Here is a 22,733-nt window from a genome sequence, read left to right as displayed (position 1 = left end):
GAAACAACATGGCATGTTTCTTGGCTGGCTTGGGAATACCGAACTGTCCTACCAAGAGAGTTAGACAAGGTGACCGGAGAGGAAAAGTCTGAGTAAATCTGCTTAGACTGCCCCAATGACCTGAATTAGCAGTGGAAAATGGATGGTTGTCCTTGTCAAGCTCAGATTGAAGACAATATAATGAAAAATGAATGATAATGAAAAATGAACAGCCTTGCGAGATGTAAAACACAAACTGGTCATGTGAAAAAAGTTTCTTGTCTACCAACCAAACACTTTTAAAACTGCTTTTTAGAGCTGAACTCTATTTACGTGTTCATATTATAATCTGGTTACAGAATACTAAATACCCAATAGCTGCTATAAATGGAAATTGGATCCAAAAATTCAAAACAGACGAGCTTTTAGGCATTTTTGCCTTTTACTAGAAACCTCAGTGTTCTATCACTATAAGTCTAACAAATGTCATTATCTGAAACTGATTCAATTTAATTAAAGGTGCAATTGTTTTGCTTCGAGATTTTGCATTGTCTTTTCTTATTAATTGCTCTGCCAGCCAAGGGTTGCATTTTGTGATTGAATTTTACCGTTTGGATTTGTTGTTGTGATTTTGCATTTCCTTTAGAGCTACTTTGAGAGTTTGTGCCACACTACGAGGTCAAAACTCTAATTAAAACAGATGCACCTACATTCACATGTTAAATGCTTTCTTAGTATGCATGGGCTGTATTCACACAAGCAGGTTCACACATAGTCTCAGCGGCTCTGTGTGTGATCTCTTTGACACGAGTGACAAATAAAACAATTCACAAGAAGGTACACAAGCCATGAAAGAATATCATGGCAGCAGTCCTTGTAGCTGTTTTTGCTTAGAGAAAGTGTAAATCGGTAGCTGCCAACAGATTCGTTGCACATTTATTATTTAGATAATGACCTTATTTAAGACATGCACACTACACAGCAGATATGTAATCAAGTACACATGCAAATAAACAATAGAATTAACACAATGACCTCCTGAAATTAACACTGACCTTTTGAAAGCAATATTTTCATCCCAGCATGGATCATCAGATCAATAATCATTGCTGTTAGGTCATGTTCAGGGTTATATTGACCTGTTGCATGCTCTCTCTCCCTCTCGCTCTCTCTCTCTCTCACACACACACACACACACACACACACACACACACACAGACACACAATTCCTAAATGTCAAAAGCTTGTGCTGCATATGAAATGTGTGCGATAGCAGTAATTACTATTGTAACCATTATTGTACCCACGTTCGGAACACACAGCACTGCTCAGCATTGACTTCTTGACTATAACTAATTGTTAATCAGCGTTGTGTATAATATAGTTATAAGCACTGAGCACAGGTGAGAAAAGCAATTAAGAGTTCAATTTCCATCTCTCTCACCATTACTCCTTAGCATTTTGCAGATCTTTTACTCCAGTTTTGCCCTATTCAGTTTTAGCTGGCATTTCTGCCACATGAATAAAAAAAAAAACATGACAACTCAGTTATTATGGATTGTTTCAGGTCACAGACTATGGCTAAATCTTACTGGTTGTCAAATGTCAACTGGATTCATTAAGTGTCACTGGGAACTGCTTCAAGCTGCTGGAAAACCGAGTAGACACTGTATCATTCGTGTTAATTATATATTTGTGTGTTTTTTTTTCTTTGTTCACTGTGTACACAGCATGCCTGTTGGTAGAGCACTGCCATATCGCAGCACCGAGAACACATCCTGTGGTGCTGCACAACACAATATACTGCAGTGCTGAGCCATATGGTGAGGCCACAGCACAACCTAGTTACCAAGATATGGCACTGCAGTTAGTGATGGCTGCACATGCTGATCTTTAACATTCAACAAACTCTCTGTCAGTGAGGTAAGAAGTATTTGAAACAGTAACAGGTTTCTTGACAAAATGAGATGGAAGTCTAATAATAGTGTCTACTCTATGTGGTGAGCAAGTGACATAGACAAATGGCTGACTTTAAGGTCGGACTCTTTCTGCTTTTGTTTGCTCAGGACTGAAGATCCAAGAAACATTTCTGTTTGTCGCATAGTGACCTCATTGATATGGGTTTGGCTTTAATTCAATTTAATATCAAACATATCCTATGATGTTCAGAGATGCATAAAGATCATAAATGTTTACTGGGGTAGATGGCTATGCAGCAGATTTAATACAGTCAGCATTCCTCAGCCATTCTTGTAAAATAAATAGGAAAATCTGAAGATTAAAAAAAATACAAGACTAGGAAATTTATTTTGGAGGTCCAGAGATTTTCCTTTTTTTTTTTTTTTTTAAAGTGCAGCATGTTTATAATTATCTTTGTATTTTTCCTTAGCATTTATCTCTAGTGTTCAGGGTTTCAGGGTTTGATTTCCTTATATTAATTAGTCTTTATGATTTCTTAGATCCAGGTGTTGATCTTTTAGTATTTTCTCTTTAGTTTCATATTTTTCTCTCTTTAATTTTTTCTCGTTTGCTATGCTCTTGGTTCCTGGTTACAGTTTGTTTTCTATGAGCTCTTGTTTCAACAGATTGAATCAAGTTCTCTGTAGTCTTTCAGTTACTCACTTCCTGTTTTACTTTGATAGTCATTTGTCTCCTGTGCCTTGTATTCACTTTTACTTTCTTGTCTCATTTAATTCGTTTCAGCTGTGTCTCTAGCCTTCTGCATCCACTTCCCTTGGTTACCTGAGGTGAGTATTTAAGACCACACTTTGTTTTACTTCTTTGTTGTGTGGTCCTATCTATTGGCTCTGTTTTCCTGATGTGGTTCCTGTGTGACTGCCCAAGTTATTCTGGGTGTTTTATGTTTCTTTTGATTTAGGTCTCTGTTTCCTTCTGTTTCTTGGTTTATTGTTGTAGATTTAATCAGCCTTCCTATTGTTCCTTATCTTTTTGTAAAGCTTTGAGGTCTGTTTGGGCTTGTTATCCTGCTATAGTAGCACATGAAGTGTTTTCCATGAAGATGAAAACCAGAATGTGTGGTTACTTGTCATTGGTCAGGCTGTAGTTGGCTTGGTGCAGTTCTAGAGTAGACAAAGCCTGAAATTTAAATATTACCTCCACCACAAAGTTTGCCACTTTGACACAATGCCTTTTACCACTTGCTGTCCTGTCTCCTCACATTGATACCTGACAGAAGTGTAAAGCTTAAATTCATCAATAAATAGAAGGGTTTTTTCCCTCTGCACTCCTCCTCTGATTTCTCTGAGGCTCTTACTCTCCGGACAGAACTTTTGCATACTGGAGTCTTGTATTTTTTATAAAGCAAGTTCTATATCACTAAAGAAGTTGGATTTAAAACTCACCCTGAATAACATTTGATCTATCAATCTTCTGGTGGTATGGAAAGTTTGGCTTTCCTTGTTGTGCTTTGGATATGGCTGAGACAGTTTTACGTGCACCTTTCCTTGATCTCTGTTCCAATCTTGTTTTTATCCCCCAGGTTATGAAATGTATTTTATTTTCTTTTTTTTATCAGGAAAGAGCCAAGAAACAGTAGACAGCTTCATGGATTCAGTTCATTATGGTTAGATAACAGCAATACACTCCACCCTTGCCTCAGACAAATAACAACCTTAATAAACTTCCATCCATTCAATCCAAAATACTGTAGCCAACAGCAATGTCCAGTATGAAAGAACACAACCCATCAGTTATTTAAAAATAGAAAACAGACCCAAAAAAGACATTTTTATGTATATATATATATTTTTTTGTCCTTTGCAAATTATCTGTATTTTATCTTTAGCCCAACAAAACAACCAATAGTGTTGTATTTTGTCTATTTTGTTCTGTAACAGCAACGCAGCTATCACATTTTACCATAAAACGTGTTGGTTTTTTTGCTTTTTGTTTTAGACCTAAAGATCTGCACTGAATCGAATGCGCTGCTAACAATCTTTCCTCCATTTTTCTTCCTCAGCAGCAGAATCAGTGTGACAGCTTGTTTACTGAGACACTTCAGTGCACTCCTCTGTGTGTGTGTGTGTGTGTGTGTGTGTGTGTGTGTGTGAGTGAAGGGGAGAGAGAGAAAGAGAAGGAATGCACATTAAAGATTAGGCATGTATTCATTTGGCTGTATACAGACCATTGATATATTGTATCTTACTTTTACCCCTTGAGCGGCACTGGAGTACCCTTAGCTATTTTGATAGTATCAGTTACATTTCATTACATCCCTTGATTTTTATCGTAATTAAAACCAGTATTACTGATCTCTGCATGTGGGTTTGTTTTTGAATATGAGTATTTGTTATGAAAATGTATCATTTCATTTTTCATGCCTTTCTAGAAAACATGTTTGTGTGTGTGTGTGTGCGCGTGTGTGCGCGCGCGCGCGTGCGTGTGTGCGTGCATGCAATGCTGCACTGTCAAGATTTGTTGAAACAGCTCTAGCCTTGGATTTCCTGTAAATGCTTTCAGAGGAGTGTCATTAAGAACAGAAGCCTTGTGAAAAGTAACCAATAAACCAGGCTAACACTTGAATGTGATAAGGCAACACTGCCCCTTACTGGTGAGAAACATTAACACAATCCATTCTGAAAGAGTACTATACTGCGCAAAAGTCAAGTCACCCCTCATTTCTGTATATTTTGCACGGAAAATGGGAATTGGGTGTAGAGTGTTATTGAAACGGATGGAAATACAGTATGTAAAGTAAAAGGGTTCAACAATTCTAATGATCTTGAAAATCTTGAAGGTTCTATCCCTCAAAACAGTCTGACTCTTTTAGGCAAGCTTTCTTGTCATTGCTTTCAGTAGTCTTCAGGAATAGTTCTCCAGGTTACTGAAGGACATTCAAAGCTCTGGATGCCTTCCCCCCCCCCATTCTCTCAGTGATCCCACACTGCTTCAATAATGTTGAACATTGGGCTCTAATGTTCTGTTGAGTGTTTTTCTACCTAGGTATGGTTTTGCTCAACTGGAAGTGTGCTTAACATAACTGTCATTCTGAAAAAATAAAGCTGTTGCCAGTCATATGCTTACTAGATGGTTTTACATGGTCTATTAAAATCTGATGGTGTTTTTCTGTATTCTTAATTTCAACAATTTGGACAAGATTCCCCAAAACACTGGGTCATAGATTTAAATGAAGACATGGAAATTTATTGTTTTTAAATTTTTACATAAGGCTTTAAAGTATGTTCCTTGGATTGGGATTAGGATTAACAAACAAAAGACTATTGTTCTGAAAATGATCAGGTACAAAGAGTGAACTGAAAATGACTCAAAAGCAAGAGAACGTCTAAAGAGTGAACTTTCTGAAAGACCTTCAGAAAGCCTTGAAAACTATTGAATGGGACTTTCACCTTCTGCTATTACATGATCTCAAAAAGCAAACAGAGAAACAACAACAAAACCCCTCCAGTCTTATGTAACCTAAGTTAGAAACAGGATTCCACACATAAAAATGTAGCATCTATAGATGCTACATTTTTATGTGTGGAATCCTGTTTCTAACTGAGCAATTCAGCTAATATATTAGCTGAATTGCTCAGTTCTGATTGTGCCACAGATGTTCCACATAACCAGCTATTTATTTCAGGATCAGTCACATAGGCCATTCAAGCAGATGACAAAATGCGGATACAGTGGGGCAAAAAAGTATTTAGTCAGCCACCGATTGTGCAAGTTCCCCCACCTAAAATGATGACAGAGGTCAGTAATTTGCACCAGAGGTACACTTCAACTGTGAGAGACAGAATGTGAAAAAAAAAAAAAAAAATCCATGAATCCACATGGTAGGATTTGTAAAGAATTTATTCGTAAATCAGGGTGGAAAATAAGTATTTGGTCAATAACAAAAATACAACTCAATACTTTGTAACATAACCTTTGTTGGCAATAACAGAGGTCAAACGTTTACTATAGGTCTTTACCAGGTTTGCACACACAGTAGCTGGTATTTTGGCCCATTCCTCCATGCAGATCTTCTCGAGAGCAGTGATGTTTTGGGGCTGTCGCCGAGCAACACGGACTTTCAACTCCCGCCACAGATTTTCTATGGGGTTGAGGTCTGGAGACTGGCTAGGCCACTCCAGGACTTTCAAATGCTTCTTACGGAGCCACTCCTTTGTTGCCCGGGCGGTGTGTTGTGGATCATTGTCATGTTGGAAGACCCAGCCTCGTTTCATCTTCAAAGTTCTCACTGATGGAAGGAGGTTTTGGCTCAAAATCTCACGATACATGGCCCCATTCATTCTGTCCTTAACACGGATCAGTCGTCCTGTCCCCTTGGCAGAAAAACAGCCCCATAGCATGATGTTTCCACCCCCATGCTTCACAGTAGGTTTGGTGTTCTTGGGATGCAACTCAGTATTCTTCTTCCTCCAAACACGACGAGTTGAGTTTATACCAAAAAGTTCTACTTTGGTTTCATCTGACCACATGACATTCTCCCAATCCTCTGCTGTATCATCCATGTGCTCTCTGGCAAACTTCAGACGGGCCTGGACATGCACTGGCTTCAGCAGCGGAACACGTCTGGCACTGCGGGATTTGATTCCCTGCCGTTGTAGTGTGTTACTGATGGTGAGCTTTGTTACTTTGGTCCCAGCTCTCTGCAGGTCATTCACCAGGTCCCCCCGTGTGGTTCTGGGATCTTTGCTCACCGTTCTCATGATCATTTTGACCCCACGGGATGAGATCTTGCGTGGAGCCCCAGATCGAGGGAGATTATCAGTGGTCTTGTATGTCTTCCATTTTCTGATGATTGCTCCCACAGTTGATTTTTTCACACCAAGCTGCTTGCCTATTGTAGATTCACTCTTCCCAGTCTGGTGCAGGTCTACAATACTTTTCCTGGTGTCCTTCGAAAGCTCTTTGGTCTTGGCCATGGCGGAGTTTGGAGTCTGACTGTTTGAGGCTGTGGACAGGTGTCTTTTATACAGATGATGAGTTCAAACAGGTGCCATTCATACAGGTAACGAGTGGGGGACAGAAAAGCTTCTTACAGAAGACGTTACAGGTCTGTGAGAGCCAGAGATTTTCCTTGTTTGAGGTGACCAAATACTTATTTTCCACCCTAATTTACGAATAAATTCTTTACAAATCCTACCATGTGAATTCATGGATTTTTTTTTTCACATTCTGTCTCTCACAGTGGAAGTGTACCTCTGGTGCAAATTACTGACTTCTGTCATCATTTTAAGTGGGGGAACTTGCACAATCGGTGGCTGACTAAATACTTTTTTACCCCACTGTATATCTCATGCTTTAGATACAATGAAATAAAACACTGTTTACTTTTTTTTTTTTTTTTTTTTAAACAAATCGGTTTTATCCAAACACATTATGTCTGGATGGATGGATGACAATGATAGTCCAAAAATGACTCATAAATGTTACAAACAATAACATATCACAAGAGTCTTTGGGGGAATAACAGTTGATGGATATTAAAAATGGGGATACATTATTTTGAGTTATGAAAAATAAAGATATCAGGCTGGCAATAGGTAGGATGATGGAACAGATTTTGAAACTGAGGAGAAGCTGCTCTCAAATTCAGCTGGATGACTCATACTGAGTCATACTATAAGGAGTATACAGTGTGACCTAACGTGGTTGTCATTCACTTAAAGCTGAAATGGCTTTTTTCATCTCTACAGCTCATTCCTCATACTATAAAACTGCAGAGGAAGAGTTTTAAAGAGTTCCGCTTATTCTGGTGATAACTTACAATTTAAAGTGTAACAGTGCAACAGTGTTCCCACTGTTGAACGGTGGATCTCTCCACCCCGTTTAAAGAATAAAAAAAAAAATGTAATAAACACTTTCTTCCACTTGGCGGCAGCATATACTGCTGTACTGTAAAATCTGAGCCTGATGTGTTTGTGAGCTTTATTTAGTTTCGCTCAGCTCATATAAAGTCGTCTGACAGAGGCGATGAGGGGAAGCCCTTGATCTTAAATACAAGTACTGATTTAAAAATAACATAACTCAGAGAGCCAAGTATGAGGCCCACTGGAAAAGTAGGACAGCGGACGTCTTTAGTTAAATCATAAAAGAGATCAAACCGAGAAAAAAGATGAGTAAATCTGACTAACAAGCCATAAAACATTCGCCAGACATTGCATTTTAGGTCATGTAGGAAAAACAAACCCAAAAAACAAATAGAAAACTGCCTGTGTTTTTGGATAAACTTCCAGACTGGATAACGAGGTTTATAAGTTACAAAAGTTTCTCTCCAATGATTTTATGACTTGTTGGCATGAAAACATACATATAAATATGTGTTTGTTTGTTTGTTTGGTTTTTTTAAAGCTCAAATAATTGTGATTAATCACTTAAGAAAATGACATAACGACTCCCAAATGGTGTTATTTTAAACATTCGTCTTTTAGATCGTGACATGAACATATTTGATGTGTTTGGCATTGTTCCCACTGCACTTGCTGCTGGGAAAATAATATAGAGATCCAATTTGCTGTAACTTCTACATGAGATGCATTTCTTTCACGGCTCCTCGGTGAGTTACATGCATTTTTTTTTTTTTTTTTACATACCAGTACAGTCATAGGGAAAGAGTTTTCCACAGGACTGCAGAGATTCCTGTGGAAAACTAAGTTCATCCCATGATTCAGTAGCTTGTAGCTTGTAGAAACACATTTAGCAACAATAACTTGAAGTATTTAATTTCATTTTAGTAATTATTTAATGACTTCTATCTATCACATTATTGTGCAGGAATTTAGTTGGCTTCACATTTGACTGCAGAACACTTTGGCATACAGAGGAATTCATTGTCGACTCAACGCCTGCAAGGTGGCCCAGGTCTTGTGGCTGCAAAACAAGCCCAAATCATCACCCCTCCACCACTGTTCTTGACAGCTGGTATGAGGTGTTTGTGCTGATAGTTTGTGCTGTGTTTGGCTTTCTCCAAACTTGTCGCTGGGCAATGCCATGCTGTTTTTTTTAAATAGTAGAGGCTTTCTCCTTGGAACCCTTCCAAACAAGCTGTACTTATTTAGTCTTTTTCTAATTGTACTGTCATGAACTTTAACATTTAACATGCACACTGATGCCTGTAGACCCTTAGATGTAGTTCTCTGGTTTTTTTGCAGTTTCTCTGAGCATTACACGGACTGACCTTTGGGTGAATTTGCTGACGTCCACTCCTGGGAAGACTGGCAACTGTCTTGAATGTTTTCCCCTTGTAAACAATCGTTCCCACTGTTGAATGATGGATTTTAAATTGTTTGGAAATGACCTTATAAGCCTTCCCAGATCGATGGGCAGCAACAATTACTTCTTTCCTGCTTGAAAGAAGACTTCAGCTTTTATAGAGGTGCTCACACTCGCCGATGATCAATAAAACAAGAGCATTTGTTTAGCAGCATCTGGCTGATACTTATTCTGTTAGTGCACTTAGCAGTTAGGGTGTACTTGGTTTTTGAGGACAATATAAACACTTGAGCTTTTCTCACACGAGCCCATACATCTGTGGCTTCATGAAGGCAAAGGTACGTGTATTGAGTTGAGTAGACTTGTCCCATTAAGCTGATATTTAACAATCATAAAAGTACAGGGAAGGGCAAACGGAAAGCCAGAAGAGTGAGAACAGTGCAAGTATAGTTGGGCATTTTTGTGCGCTGTAAGTAGAGTGAATGATTGACAGATACTGATTGTGTTTGAATCACAATATAAATGTTTCTGTCTACTGAAAAGAAACTGCAAAGGGTACTAATAATTTTGTGAAATGATTCCCAACATACTTGGGAGTGTACACTGGATAGCGCTTTAGAAATACTTAAATATTGCAGCTCCTACCCGATGGCAAGTTCTTCTGTTTCTCCAGTTTCACACATATATAATTTGTAACTTAATGAGCTTAAGACATGGAGACACCGCACAACTGCACTAAGCTGTTACCTTCTGTACGTATATTATTATAAGCACTTTGGTGTATGTAAAAAGGGTAGCTTTACAGACTCTCATAGGATAACCCTCAAGTATGTGTTAAAATCATCCTGAGGGAGCTGGTTGTTTATCGTCTACACACAGAAACAGGACAAAGCACTCAGTGTGCTCTGAACAGTTCTTCCTGTGTGGCAACACTAGACAGCAGCTGTCACCTCTGACATCATCACCAGAGCCCATTGGCTCTTTTCAGGTGTCAGCGTGCCCCGCTGCACTCTGACAAGACAACTTAGGTAGATGGTTCGATCAACTGGGAGACCCAGCACTTTTTTTCCTAGCTCAAGCTGAGCGATGACTGTGATGGAACACACCAACCATTAAAGAAAAACAGGACACAAGACTGTTGAAAATCTTACAATGTATATAATTGACACAAGATTTCAGGTACAACAGCAAATGAGACATTTTAGATATTTTTCAACCTCTTTCTGGCTTCCGTGTTCACCACAAGAACAAACTCTCTGTCGATAACAATGAAACGAAAGTAAATCAAAACAGGAAAAATAAAAGTATTTTTGTCCTCATAAACTGGCACCCTTCAGATGTGCCTCCAAGTCTCAGCTCAGTGTGGAGTAAATCTGTTTCGTTTTTCTTCTCTTTTTTTTTTTAACGGCTGAATAATCAGCTTTGCATTATTGCCACCTACAGTGATGAACGAAGGCAGGATTGAGGCATACACACTGATTTGAGATCAGTGCCCTTGACAATCTGTTCTCCTTCCTCTCACACTCGGGGGCTTAATGTTTACACTGTTTCACCATACTCAGACAGGAGACATCTTGCCGGGCCATATCTACGTACACACACCCCCCCAATCGATAGTTGTTTCTGGAAGGTGTCGACTCACATATTGATCAACCATCTTGTGATGTCTTTGTGCAGACAATGCCATTTATTGGCCTCATAAAAGTGCAGGTTTTTATAAAAGGGGAGGGGAGCGTGGGGCTTTGAACAACAAATTAATGAGATCAAAAGGTCAAGAAGGAGTGGGCATGGGGAGGGGTTGTGCAAATTTCAGCTAATGACATTGTGAGGCTGTCATTGAAACTGGAGATGTGAGCCTAAAGTTGTAAATCATCTTTGAACTGGAATGTCACCATCACAGTTGAAGTACTTCCTTTTATTATTACAGGGCTGCATGCGCACCTTCACATTCATATTCAGATCTTTTCTAGAGAGTCTTAAAAAGAGGACCTATGTGGCGTGCTTGCTAAACGGTACTTTTGAAGTTGTTGTTTTTCTCCTCACCACCAACATCTTGCATCATAGCATCTCTCTGTTTAAATCTTAAAACTGATCTCAAAGTATCAAAGGCAGTCACAGGCAGATTTCTTAACCAGGGACTAACAGAAAGACAGACAGACACACACGCACACACATATTCACACAGCAACAAATCGTTCATTAATAGAGCATATCAAAAAAGAAGTTACCATTAAAATAACCTGTCATGTCACACATAGGGCAACAACAACAACAACCCCTTTTCAGAGCAGAAACTAACCAAGTATATATCAGATGTACTTCTAAAACTCTGACAGCACCCCACGCTATCCTAAAGCATTCGGAGTATTATCAGCAGGGAGTGCATGTACTGTAAATGATTTTTCACAACATGAATTATATAGAGGATTGTCCCAATGCACGGGTGAAGTAATGACGTACTTTAAAAATCATGTCCACTTGACTCCTCTGCATCCTGTCTCGCTGTTCCATGAAATAAGATTCCATCAATACATATGATCATTTATTACAGTGAAAGTTTTGAAAATGCAATTTCTGAAAAACGAGTTGTATTAAGCTCCTGTTACTGTCAGTTTAATAGCACTCTGTCACACCGTGTTAGTGCAGTACATTTTAGTTCATCTCATTTCTGTGTCATCCGAACTACTGTCGATTCAAAGAGGCGCTATCGTCAATCCCTCTTCTGCGCTTTCAATCAAAGACAAGTACACGCATTCACACGCAAACGAAACACATACGCGGGCATCGTCCCATCATCCTGCACGCAGCACTCCTGAATGAGAACGCTGGCATTGCTTTGAACTAAATTGTGGTACATGTTTTCTCCCTAGCAAGCATCAAATCGGGCGGGGGGAGAAAGCCTTAAACTGTGTTCCCATAACATTCCCAGTAAGGTTGACACATAATGAAGCACTGTGTCATTGTCATATTGCCTTGCTACAACGCAGAAGCACGAGGAACGCTTTAAAGGTCATTATAACTGATGAGTGGGGAAAAGGGCAGAGGAGGTTGGCAAAAAATAGGCACCGATATAGAAATGTTTCAGATAATGAAAGGCGGACATGGATACTGACAGATGATGAAAAAATAAGCGGTAAGAGCACACAACGATCTTGCTTTTGTCAAATTTTGGGAACTAAAAGCATGTTTTTTTAATTTTTTATTTCCCCCTTCTACAAAATGGCAAAGAAGCAATCAAAAATATAGACGTGCACGGTGTGGCTTTTACTGTTATATGGATCACTGCGGCAATCAGTCATGAAAAAAAAAAATCGATGATACTGAAATTATGATGCTAATCACAGGAACACTGGGCCATTGCGGGGAACCCACAAAATTTTATGCATATTATATTTTTGCTCTCCTGTGAATGTAAAAGGAATACTAAAAGAAGTGCAGCAGGACAGCGGAGCCTCTGCTTTTGTGTGCATTTCTGCTGTGCTACAAGACTCCAAGATCATTTCATTCAATCCTTTGTCACAGGGGTCATCTTAACGCGACACCTCCTTTCCACGTAGCACACTCTATAGCGAAAAGCTGCTTCCATCTGAGACCTGTCCCAGCCGAGCACGTGCTTTGCTTAAACCAGAATGTTGAGTTGATGCTACACTGCCAGCAGGTTCTGGAGAGAGGGAGGGAGGGAGACAATCTCGGTGGGGCCGGGGGAGGAGGGTGGGATGGGGAGTGTAGGAATAAGTGGATGGATGGAGTAGAGGACAGACCGTGTTACTCCTACACCGGGCGATCGTGCCAGTGTGACTGTGATCACGGCTATTATTACAGATTACATGATGAAATGGCAAAAGTGCTGACGCTAAGTGCTCTCAACCTCACTGTGTGAGCGAGTGCATACAAGTAATGATACTGTGAGGCTTAATGCATTAAGAGGTTTGATGGGTCATGCTGTCCAGATAATTCTCCTTTTAAAGTCAGCAGATATTTTTTTTCTTTTTCCTATAAATATCTAAATGTGATTAAATCATTTTGGGACAAATATAATCATAAATAAACAATTCCCACGGTCACAAGTGGAATACCGACACGTAGTATCTGGGTGCCACTGCAAAAAGCTCGACTCTCCCTCTCCCTATGGTGTCAACACCAACATACTGTTAGCAATACAGTCTCGCACACGCTTTAGGAGCAGATATAACCTCAGAGAAAACCAAACACCAAAAACAAAACATTAGAAGATGCAAAAAAAAAAAAAAAAAAAAGACCAGCTCTAAAGGTGTCATAGTATAGGAAGAATAAAAGATGAGAGCAGAACAAAAAAACCAAAAACGTTTATGAGTACTCATATTTCCATTTTGCTCCAATCCAACACCAAAAGGAAGTCCATCCATGTGATTTATTGTTGTTGTTTCTTTAGATTTCTTTAGTTTTGGCAAGCTAACTAACCCCCAACTTCTCCTCCCTCTCCTTTTCAACTCTCCCCAACCCCCGGTGCCCCAGTCTCAGTCCCAGTTGGCAGATTCCACCTCGTCAATTATCGCCGGAGCAGCAAAATGAGCAGTGTAAGCAGGTAAATGCTGATGGAGGGAAGGTTCTGCATGGCTGAGCCTTTCACCCTCTCGTTTTCTGGAGGGTAGGGAATGGCCACAGGTCGGTCAGTGATGGGGAGAACAAGGCGTGTATCCCGGGAACACATGTCATCCGCGCACCCGCTTCCTGAGCCGCTGGCGTCATCACCTATAGACACAGGGTACGGACATGAGCTCACTCTTCCAACAGGAATAAAGCTGTCACTAACCCTATTAACCATACAGTGCACATAAAGTGTTTGTTTAACTGCCAGTAAAAATTTGGCATTGACTGTTCAGGGGCAAAGAGAATACGGCTATGAGTCAACATTGTCATGAGTTACTTAAATTACGTGGTATGAAAAATGAAATCAGATAATCAAAAAAGGCATTCCTGATTTTCACAGGTTTAGTTGGAAAACATGTTTTTGATTAATCGTCAATGGACAAAGATGCCCTAAAAAAGCTTTCAGCATAGTGTAGTTGTTGTAGGGAAAACAAGACACAAGACACCTGCAGCTCATGTACAGGAAATGTAAGTTGTAACAGGATATTTTATGCAATCATGGGTATTTTCAGTCTAAACCAAGTGAGTAGCATAAAAGAGTTAAAAAATCTACACAGGAAGCATAGTAGGAGTAGAAGGCAGAACAGACAGGGTGAGTTGCAGGTGAGGTGTGTCTGTTTCTTTATTTTTTATTCTTTAATTTGAGAGAAGTTACAATAATGTAATCATGAGTAGGTCATCTGATTTGAGGTTTCTTGTGGGCTGAGATGATAAAGATTACTCACTGGTGTCCTGAAATTCCACATCCTGGCCATTTAGAGCATTCTTCAGGCGGTGAGTCATAATCTTCAGCTGCATTATTTGTTGGCGTATTGTCATGTCTGGTTTGGTGATGTCAATTTCCACTTCAGGGTTGTTGATCTGACTGGCTAAGCCGTCATTCATTAACTCAGGAAGGTACCTGTGAACAGTTAACAGCCAGCGTGCTCAGCACCAGGTGGAAGTGTGCACAATCAAGCAATTCGTTTTCTGGATTTTCCAGGATTCTGGAGAGTCGCTTTCCTTAAAGATGTCGTCATTAGCTTAGCAGACTCAAGATGAGTGTAACGCAATTAGCTCTTGTGACAAAATGTTTCAAAACAAGAAGAAAGCCATACTTTAAGCTAATGCAACAGGACCACAGAGCGACTGGCATACAACAACACTGTGCATATAGCACCATGGAAAGTATTCACCCCCCTCCCTGATTTCTTAGTGTTTTTGGATCTTTGTCACACTTACATGTTTCAGATTATCAAAGAATTTTCAATATTAGACAGAGATAACCCAAGAAAATAAAAATGCAGTTTTTAACTGATGATTTTGTTCAAAAAAGGGAAAGAAGCTTTGGGGAAATTTTGGCCCCCTCTCCTTTGCAAAATGATCTCAATTGAGCCACATTGGAGGGTTTTTGAGAATGAATGGCCTGTTTAAGGTCATGCCAAAGCATCATAATCAGATTCTCTTTGAGCTTCAGGGTATGAACTGATGGCCAAACATTCTCCATCAGGACTTTCTGGTAGAGAGCAGAATTCATGGTTCCATCAGTTATGGCACGTCATCCAGGTCCTGAAGCAGCAAATCAAGATCTTTTTTGGTAAATGTGAGACAAGAATTTCTGTTCTTTTTGGTAAACAGTGGTTTTCTCCTTAGGAATCTCCCATGGCTGCCATTTCCGCCCAGGCTCTTTTTTTATTGCTGAATCATGAACTCTGACCTTAACTGAGGCAAGTGAGGTCTGCAGGTCTTTAGATACTGTTCTCCTGTGACCTCCTGGATGAATCATTGTTTAGACCTTTAAGCCTGCTTCACTTTGTCAGACAGATTCTGTATAAGTAATTTCTTGATTCAGCAGGTCTGACAGTGGTTAGTGAAATTGAACTCAGTTTTCCAGGGAATGTGGTAATGGTAGTTTTGGATAGCATTTTTAATTTTATTCAGTATTAAAATTTGTTTGATCATCTGAAACATGTAAGTGTAAAAATATGCAAAAAAAAACAAGAACAAGAAATCAGGAAAGAATAAGGAAAACTTTTTCACAACATTGGAATTCTGTGTTGAAGTAATAATTTCTTCATGGGTTCATATTCCCTACCTGGCACGGTTGTTGCCATTCCAACACTTGTCTTCGGACCCTAATCCAGTGGCCACTCTGTCACTGCAGATGAGATTTGGGAGAGAAGTCCAGTATGGCCTATTGTCCCCCAGTATTATTCTTACATCAGACACCTGAGGCAAAGTTGTTGAGAGCACATTCATGAGCATTTATACTTTCCCCCCCCCCCAAAGTCACAGTATGCTGTCACACACCAACAATAAGAAACACTCTGGGTCCCTCAATAACCAACTGCAGTGTTCAGTCATCTGACACATTTATCCTTCCAAGCATTCATTCCCGTCTAATCACTTCATAGTTATCTGTGCGTAGGTGAAATTGAACAGCAAAAGTGGTTCAATTGGCCTTGATGACCAATGACTCTTCCTTTAAAAAACATCACTATGAATGGGACAGATTAGGCCATCAGAGAGCAATAACAAGGTGCCAATTCAGTTGGGTACATACTAACCAATTTTTCGATTTTGTCAGAGCTGGCTTCCAACCTGTCCTCCACTGTAAACGTCCCTCGCTTCATGATTTCATCATCTGTGCTGGTGGTTCCTGCTTCCTTGGGTTTGCCACATGTCTGGAAAAGCTGGGGAGGAAAAGGCAAATCGAAATGTTGAATGAGAAGATAAATGGCATAGCCGTTAATAAACAGCTGAAACAGTCCTAACAAAAAGAGGGTTTCTATTCTTTTTTGTGTGTGTGTGTGTGTGTGTGGGGTGTGGGGTATGTATTTACTATATCTAATATTAAAAAAAATAAAAATAGTAAAAATAAACCAAGAATAATAACTTGTTTTGTTTATGTGCATAACCTCGTGACTCAATGACAGCATCACTTTAGCAGAATGATTCACAACTCGGAAAGTATTACTCGTCCCTAGGGGCTTTGGATTTTATAAATGCTACTCAGGGAATACAGTAAAAACTGCAGTCAATCTGTCATCCAGTCTGGCCTGCTTAGAGGAGCCTCAAGACTTTGAACCTTCACACACACTGTAACTATTAAAAAGAAAATCCTATCTTGAGCTGCTATTAATTTTATTATGACTCACACAACATCAAAAATTAATTGATAAACTCCTTGTTTCAGGGTTTGAGTAAGCAGCTTAACAGTTTGGCTTTGACTCAGTTACAGAGCAGTGGCATATATTTCCATATAGGCTACGCAGTGTAATATCTGCATTTGGCATAATTCGTCAGGAAAGCTTGTAACACAACATATGGCTTTTGACATCAGTCGATTATGTATGATAGGAAATAATCTATCCAACACTATAACTCTGCGCGCCATATTACATGAAGATCAGAGGCTGAAGCTGTGTGTGATTACATACAGGACCAGGTCAGCGGCAGACCGCCAGTCCACTGCTAACCTCAAGGGAGCCAGCTTCTTAAACAGCTAACCAGCACAGAGGAAGCTTTGTCTTTCCTCTCAACGTCCATGCCGTTTCCCACCTTTACCAAACTAATCAGTCAGTTTTTCAGTGCTGCCAGTTGTTTTTAAGGCTCATATAAAACTGTTACCCAAGCACCATTAAAAAGTTAAGTAATTGCTTGGCCTGAAGGCTCTGTCATGACTCACATGCCTTCATTTGAAATCAAATATCTGGAGCATGATAACAGCATTAATGTAGTGGGAGGAAATGTGTTAACTGCATATACAAAGCAGGGCAATGAAGTCACATAGTGACCCAGCATGTGAACTCAAGTCCAAATGTTCTTTTGGAGGGAACCAATTTCTATTAGTTTGTGTTTTTTTAAGAGATTTCAGATTCTTTTGATTGCTAACTACTATTTTTACGGCATTACCAAGTGCTAAGGATCTTTAAAAAGCCAAACGTCAGCTACCAGTGTTTCTTCACTGACTTTCACCCATATAAAAAAAGCAAACAATGCTTCAATTCACATCTATGTTTCCAAAAGTTTTCCAAATTAGTAATTACATTGTTAGCAGAAACTAGAAACAAGTAGGACCACCTGAAAGTTAGCTTAAGTGTTCATTTCAGTTGTCGATGATGGTTTTAAGACTGTGGCTCAGCTCACAGTATCGTTTGATGTCTTTTTTGAGGTGCACAGTAAATGCTGATCACATCGTTTCGACCTGTATGCGTGTACCAGTGTGTGTTCTGACCTTGCTGTTGATGCTGGCTATATTCTCCATCATGGTATTCATAGCTTCTGATATGTAACTGGGAAGGGAGAGGATCACACTTTCCACACCAGCAGGGTCATCTAAACGGTCAGCCACCTGGATCATTGTATCTAAAGAGCCATGAGGCACAGTTAGTGTGAAGAAAGTGCGAAGTGTTTCATATGTAGGGCCTCAGTGTGTTGATAGCGTGACTCCCCTTTATTAGAATCAGGTGTGGGTTGAACGTTTGAGCTGGGCATATGGTTAAACTGGATTCATATGAGGGAGTGTATGTGCGCCCCACCTGCTAGGTGCCTCCACTCTGTGTCGAGGTCAGCCTGGTTGGCCAGACAGCCCTTCATGACGTTGGTGCAGTAGTTCAGACAAGGTCTAGCAGACGGCATCCCACGGCAGTGGGGACAGTAAGTCATCTTCATTATGGCTCGCATGCACTCCTGGCTCATTGGCACCTGGGTAAGACAGAGATATAAATAAACATGCACCACTTTGATAAAAGAAAAAAATCAAGTCAAATACTGTTTGGTTAAGCTTACATGAGAGACAAAACTTTGCACGTTTGACTATTTAAACTGTTAAACTGCTTTTGTACAGAAGACATGAATATGGAAAATGATCTGTTTTAATAAGATGTGAAAATGTACATTTTGTTTTAGCTACACAATGACAGTGGCAGCAGTAGGAGGTCACCTCCCATGATGACCTTTTTTTTTTTAGTTTGCACCAGGATCTCTTTCATCACAGTTTCCTTGGAAACTAGTTAGCAAGAATTAGCTTTTTGTTTCAAATGCGATGAAAAGGTCCTGACATTCATACAAGTATTTTCAGTCTCTCACTCTATCCTTCCTGTCTCTTGCACTCTTCCCTCTATCCCACAAGGCTGTTCCCCCAGGAAAAGGCCTTCGTGCGTGAAAAGTGAAACTGGGTTAATACCAGTAAGCTCTGTTCACAAGAGAGTACAGCTATGCATACAAAACCTAAGGAAGTGTTGGGTGTGTGTCTGTGTGTGAGAAAGAGAGAGAGAGAGAGAGAGCAACAGAACGAGTCCAGCTACGCATACAAAGCTTCTCTAATCTGGGCCAGCCTAATGCTTTTCCGGGAAACTGCAGTTCCAACAGCAAAGTCATAGTTAAAACCAACTTTTAACAAATATACAGTGAAAATAGGACAACAATAGGGTTCATGTGTGAAAATAATTCAGATATTTTTCTACAGATGCTTGTTGATATCAGGGGAAACGAAACTGTTCTTATTCATGCTAGCACTGATTTCTGAAGTCCATAGCACTGTTTCCTAAAAACAGCTTCCGAGCAACATTTATGGGTGTGTATTTTAGTACTATAAGTAGTCAGTAGCTACTTTAATGATAATATCAAGAAAGATCATTGAAATTTAATCAAAGATTTGACTTGCAAAACTTTATTTTGACACTTTATCAACTCTACATAAAATCTTAAACCACATTAAAAATAAAACAAGCACTGTAAATTAGTTAACACTTGTGTGTAAAAAGGGATCGATAGAATTTGGTAATTGGTCTCAGTTACACACGGACAGCAAAGAAGTGACACAGAAAAAGAATAACCGTGTTCCCAGGCCTGATCTCAAGTCATTTGAGACATGAGTCAGATCCTCGTCCCTGCCCTCCTTTATTCCCTTCCTCCCATCCGTACTCTAGTTCTTGTTAACCAGGGATGAGTCAGAAAATTGCTTTTTTTGGTGAAAGAGAAGAATGGAGTGTGCAGCGAGGACTGGGGAGAATAACTGAAAATGAGAGATACAGATGTTAAAACGCTATTAGATTAACTGAGGGGAATTTAAAAAACAACAACAAAAAAACAAAAACTGGGAGATGTTAATGAAATCCTCCTGAAAAGAGATTAATCGAGTGTTCCCTACATCATCCATGCAGTGTCAATACTGGGAATCACTGGCACTGCACAAGAGACGTGAAATGTGCAGTTCTGCTGTGTTGCTTGTTAGAGGTTAATGTTGACAACTTCCCAAGGCTGGCAGCCTGGAAACTGTGGCACACCTGGCTTTAGGAAAGTAAAAGCTTTCAAATTATAAGTAGTAATACAACCCATATCTTATTCCTACTGGAGTGCAGAAACCCATCTCGGTTTGATAAAGTTCGACATATATTCCTTGATATTTTTCGCACATGCGGATCCTCAATGTCTCTTTCATACTCTAAGTCGTCCTCGCTTCACCCTCACTGCATGCTTCCCATACCTGTTTGTACATTGCCCACAGCAAATGTCCATGAAGACACACCGTCTTTCTTTCTGTTTGTCTCTCCTCTGTAATTAGTAAGGATATATGGACAGCCTCTCCTCCCTTGTGTTACAGAACAAGCTGATCCCGACTCCTTGCCTCCAGAGTGAGCAATTCGCGTGGCCTACTTCCTACTCTCCCCTTACCCGAGGGAATAAAACAGTCTGCAAAAAAAAGTTAAGGACACACGTAACAACTGGTGCAGCCCAAAGCGAAGCAAGGGAGGAATTAATACTCAACCAGAAAGCCAGACAGACCTTCCTGCTGACACCTTTTTTTCTGTCTTATAAAAACATCTCTAAAATTATCACTCTCTCTCTCTCTCTGCTTTACTCTATTCACAGTATCCTTTAAGGATACTCTTTCATCACCTGCCACCACAGCTAAGGCTTATCGGGAATTCATTTCATCTTTCTTATGAAAACAAACTTCTGTGGAGGACTACAAGGATTGGAGGCACACACATACACAGAGGGAATTTTGTCTTATCCTGCCTTAATACCTCCTCCAGCAGCCTACAGTAAACACCTTCAGTTACTGACCTCTTTGCAAGTTTCAGTGCACATTTTTTTTTTCTAAAAAGAGAGGCTGCCTCATTAATGCACATGCATTAATCTACTGCTAATAGAATTTCATTGGAATGGAGGGGAAAACTGAAATTAATTTATATACAAGATACAGCCACAGACAGAGAACACAGCAGGGTGTGGTTGTGGGAAACAAACAGAAACTACTATTCACAATTTACAAGGAGAAGAGCTGCAGAATTTAAAGACAACACACACACACACAAAAAAAAATGAGAGAGTAGGAAGATAAGGATACGAGAGGAAGCTGGATTTTGTCAAAGCTTTCCTATATCTGCCCCCCCCCCACACACACACACACACACATTTTTCTCACTGTTTTAATTTATTCCTATCAAGCGCAGTGCTGTTCCAATCTGCATAAGTACAGCACAACTGTGACTGTGTGCTGGGAGGACAGCGACACAGACAAACACACAAATTATACATGTGAAGTTGAACAGTTGGCTGATGTCTGCACCTCGTCCAGTCAAATCCTATCAGAGAGGCCTTGACTCGGAAGAAACTTGGCCTTGCGTGTTTTTTGAAACACGCCAAAAATTCTCTTTTAAAACCAGACTGACCAAGTGTGCCCATCGTGACTATTCTTGCACTACAGAGTGCTCTACTCTAAATAGGACAGAAGGCACTCCATGACCTCATTCAGAACGCAGCAGCTCCAATACCCTGGCATTAGCGCTGAAATGACATTCTGTAATTTTGTTAAAAGCTGCGCTAATTATTTACTCGTTTTCCCCGAGCCACCCTTGTTCAGTGAACTCATCACTCACTACTCTTCAGCACTGGCAAAGTGGTCGAGGATCATGCCTTAAAAAAGGCGTAGTAACTCCGGGAGAAATGTGTGTGCACATTTTTAGTACCTTTCAACGCTGGGGTTCAGTCTGTATATGAATATGTTTGTCTAAAAAAGATGCTCATTAAAATAGCATTGATGGATCATGAATAGGAATTGCAACATTTCCCACATGTATTCTGTTGTTTACTCCTCCACCTACTTGCAAAAAGGTCAAATTGTTTTTCTGCATGTGGTACGTTAGTTCAAGAACCCCGGGTCTTTGTACGTCTGACAACGCCCACAAACTAATCACATACATTAAAGTGACAGGAAAGAGCATCACATATATTTGTTTCCTTTGCATCCAGATGTGTCGCATAGTAGTTCTCGCCCTTTACCCTTTCGTGGTCATTCACAGCACAAAGTTATCAAAGAAATACCTGTAATATTCATACTTTTTTACAGGATCTGTTTCCTCAAAGCATTTTTCACTGAACCTCATCTCTCTCCACTCTGCTTGCCCACTGTCTGACAGCAGATATTTTTCACAGGGGCATCAATACCGGCCACCTCCCTGAAATTATTTCTCAGTCTCGCTCTCATCTTAACCTTACTCTTGCCTTTTACAAAGAGGGGATCATTTCTCTTGGGGGAAATTAACCTGCCTCACAGCCTAGGGAGACATTTTTCAGCGTGGAGAGGGAATTAACTGTAGTTGCAGGGGCAAGCTGAGCCCGAGGCCATGCTTCGCAGAGTGTCTTGCTTCTGCTAACGCTGATCTGAGGGGAAAAGAATCAAAACTGAACCCTGTGGAAAAGTATTTTTAATTTTTCTTCTGTTTATTTACTCACACACACACTCCCCCCCCCCCTTTTTTTTTTTTCAATTACATAACTCTGTCATTATACAGTGAATGTGACTCAGGCAGATCTGAAATATGCTCGATTAATTTCTGGATCTCGCAGTAATGTTGTTCGGGTGTCACTGAATGCTACTCGTTATTTTGCAGAAACATTAGTAGAGCTGCTGATGTTTGTTTGTTGCCAGCAGCATTTTTTTTGCCTTACAT

General features: G+C 40.0%; 1 protein-coding gene and 1 long non-coding RNA gene across 3 annotated transcripts in view; one reads left to right on the top strand and one right to left on the bottom strand.

Annotated features, from left to right (window-relative positions):
- Positions 1-2,620: 2,620 nt before the first annotated feature.
- LOC143413768 (uncharacterized) lies at positions 2,621-16,496 on the top strand. Of its 2 annotated transcripts, none has more exons than XR_013094381.1 (3): positions 2,621-2,726; positions 13,657-13,906; positions 16,358-16,496. It is a non-coding gene; the product is annotated as an uncharacterized LOC143413768 (long non-coding RNA). The 2 variants fall into 2 exon arrangements; XR_013094382.1 differs by lacking the exon at positions 2,621-2,726 and adding an exon at positions 4,476-4,549.
- gpc1b (glypican 1b) overlaps positions 10,301-22,733 on the bottom strand; it is a 59,385-nt gene continuing 46,952 nt past the window's right edge. The window contains exons 5-10 of the mRNA XM_004542614.3: positions 18,312-18,477; positions 18,008-18,138; positions 16,338-16,463; positions 15,866-15,999; positions 14,517-14,692; positions 10,301-13,893 (exon numbers count right to left, since the gene is read on the bottom strand). Coding sequence (XP_004542671.2) covers positions 13,691-13,893; positions 14,517-14,692; positions 15,866-15,999; positions 16,338-16,463; positions 18,008-18,138; positions 18,312-18,477 — 936 coding nt within the window. The 3' untranslated portion in view covers positions 10,301-13,690. The remainder of the gene's footprint in view (positions 13,894-14,516; positions 14,693-15,865; positions 16,000-16,337; positions 16,464-18,007; positions 18,139-18,311; positions 18,478-22,733) is intronic.

This window comes from Maylandia zebra, linkage group LG18, assembly GCF_041146795.1.
Source record: "Maylandia zebra isolate NMK-2024a linkage group LG18, Mzebra_GT3a, whole genome shotgun sequence".
NCBI classification, from domain to species: Eukaryota; Metazoa; Chordata; class Actinopteri; order Cichliformes; family Cichlidae; genus Maylandia; species Maylandia zebra.
Note: the sequence above shows the minus strand (reverse complement) of the source record. Positions and strands in the feature narration are given on the sequence as shown.